The sequence below is a fragment of the Nuphar pumila genome, chromosome 1 (assembly GCF_984573655.1).
Source record: "Nuphar pumila chromosome 1, dmNupPumi1.hap1.1, whole genome shotgun sequence".
NCBI classification, from domain to species: domain Eukaryota; kingdom Viridiplantae; phylum Streptophyta; class Magnoliopsida; order Nymphaeales; family Nymphaeaceae; genus Nuphar; species Nuphar pumila.
Window position 1 is genome coordinate 26,033,129 of NC_143249.1, and position 2,344 is coordinate 26,035,472.

The following is a 2,344-nucleotide window of genomic DNA, read 5'->3' on the forward strand; positions in this document are numbered from 1 at the left end:
AAAATCTTTTTCAAATTAATAAAAATTAGAAAAAGAAACGTTTGGACAAGATATTATAGAAATTGAAGAAACAGTTTAATAAACATGTAAAATAGTGGATAAATCAGTCATATGATCCAAAATGACTTAATTCATCCACGTAATCCAACCCATTATTTGTCCACAAACATGGTACAATAGTTATTGACTTTTTTTTTTTCGTTCAATACTGAACGAGCCATCAAACAAGCCCTACGTTTCCCAAGCCCTAAGTTTCCCAAATAGCTTGGTGGATGATCTGTCCTAAATCATACTTGGAGATTAGATTTGAGGATGTTGACATGCTAAGCTAAGCTTCACATACATATTCTTAGGAACCTTTGGATATTCCAACCAATTATCACTACTACCTCATTCATGTACAACGACCCTAAGTGAGCCTTCCCATTTATAAGTTTGAATTACAAGGCAGCTACAGCCAGAACACGTAGTAGCAGTACAGGGGACGACCACACTAGAGTTCCTGCTGGGATTCTCGGTTGCTCACCTCCCTGGCGCCTGTCAACAACTCCTTAGCACTGTCGTTGTCTCCCTTTCCGATCCTTCCTCTGATGGGGCGAGAGAGCTTGAGCATGCGGACCGTCAGCACCCCCTTCTCCAGCTTGGCCTTGATGGAGTCTACGTCCACGCTCTCCGGCAGCTGAAACAACCTCCAAAACTTGGCGTAGGTACGCTCCACCCTGTGCCAGCGGTCGTCCTTCTTCTCTTCCTCCTCCTTCCTCTCACCGCTTATTCGAACCACCCGATTCTCGTCCACCTCGATCTTTAGCTCCTCCTTCGTCAACCCTGTTTTGTTTTTTGTCCTTTAAGTCAAGGAGATGAACAACGGAAACCAAATACTTGATTCCAAGCAACAACTACAGTTGAGAGAGAGAGAGAGAGAGAGAGAGAGAGAGAGGACGTACCGGGGACGTCGAGCATAAGGATGTGGGCATCGGGGGTCTCCTTCCAATCGACCCTGGCAGGAACGACCGCCGAGATACCCCTCTCCAGTCCGAACGGAACATGCTCCAGAATCTTGAACGGGTCCAGGAAGTGCTCCCACATTAATTCACTTAGCAAGCTGCCCGACGACGGGCGGCGACGATCCAGTATTGGCAGGAGTGAGCCTGCCGTCGAAGGCGGCGGAACCACCATCGCCACCCACAGCACCAGAAGCACCGGAAAAAGAAACGGTGGCCTCGACCTCATCGCCTAAAAAAGTTTGCGGATTGAAAGAAACTGGCAAGAGAGGATGTATTACGTCGTCGTTCAGAATTGCGGGAAATGGTATGTTTGATCTCACTCACTCACCTGAGTAGACGACCTATATTATTCATAGAGAGAGACTCTTCTTGAAGCTTCTTGTTCTTTAAAGAAAGCTTCGTTCTTGGAAGCGGTAGAATAGCACCGCCAGAAGTTTCGAGCGACACGAAGACGTGGGAAGGTGGCGTTGCGTGGAGGAGTGTTCGAGAGACATGTCTCCTCTTTTCTTTTCCTTTAGTGCTACGTTGAAGCTAAGATGGGTTGGATCTGGTATGGATTTTTTGGTATGAATTCGATCCAAATTTAAAGTGATGGATTGACAGCTAGGGGTGTGCAATCCGATGAGCCAAGCCAACCCAGCTCTTCATGAGTCGGGTTTGGGTCAAAGTTTTAAGCTCGAGTTTGTCAGCTGCCGGGCTAAAACCCGGTCCATTATATACATACTTGAATTATTTATTGATTATTAATAATATAAAAAATCAATAATTAATAATTATATAGTAACTTGATAATAATAATAATTATTATTTATTTAATAAGTTGTATTAGTTTCATAAAAAACTAAAAAAATAATTAGTTGGGTACATGAAAACTTGTTAATTATTTTATTATTTGCCTTATTAGTTGAGTGTGGATCGGGTCAAGCCTGACCCACTTTAGATTAACTCATTGGACTAGCTCTTCAAACCCAAGCTCATTAAAAACCGGGTCATCTTCGGGCCGGGTCGCACTTAAAGACCGGTGAACCGAGAACTAAACGGGATTAGGCCGGGCCGTTGCCCACCCCTACTGGCAGCCAATATTTTCATTGGACCTTCTGTATCGCTTTTTGGGAGAAATGTGTTCCATATCATTTATCTTTCAAACCGTCCCAGATTTTGCTTAATCTAAATGCTAAAATGTGTCTTATTATTACTTATTTATTTAAAAATCATGCTTTGAATTGAATTAATTTAACAAGAATTTTTGATTAATTTTTTAGATAACCAAGTTTTTTGTGTAATATGAACGGGTGATCTTTTTTGTTAAAGCTAAAAACACATCTAAATATGAAACATAT

At 42.3% G+C, this 2,344-nt stretch overlaps 1 protein-coding gene across 1 annotated transcript; it reads right to left on the reverse strand.

The window, feature by feature from the left end:
• Positions 1-338: 338 nt before the first annotated feature.
• LOC149848440 (22.0 kDa class IV heat shock protein-like) lies at positions 339-1,325 on the reverse strand. Its single transcript, XM_090011505.1, has 2 exons — positions 945-1,325; positions 339-825 (listed from the first exon to the last, which is right to left on the reverse strand). Exons 1-2 carry the CDS (start codon positions 1,228-1,230, stop codon positions 494-496), a joined length of 618 nt encoding a protein of 205 aa, XP_089867631.1. The 5' UTR covers positions 1,231-1,325; the 3' UTR covers positions 339-493.
• Between the last annotated feature and the right edge of the window lie 1,019 nt (positions 1,326-2,344).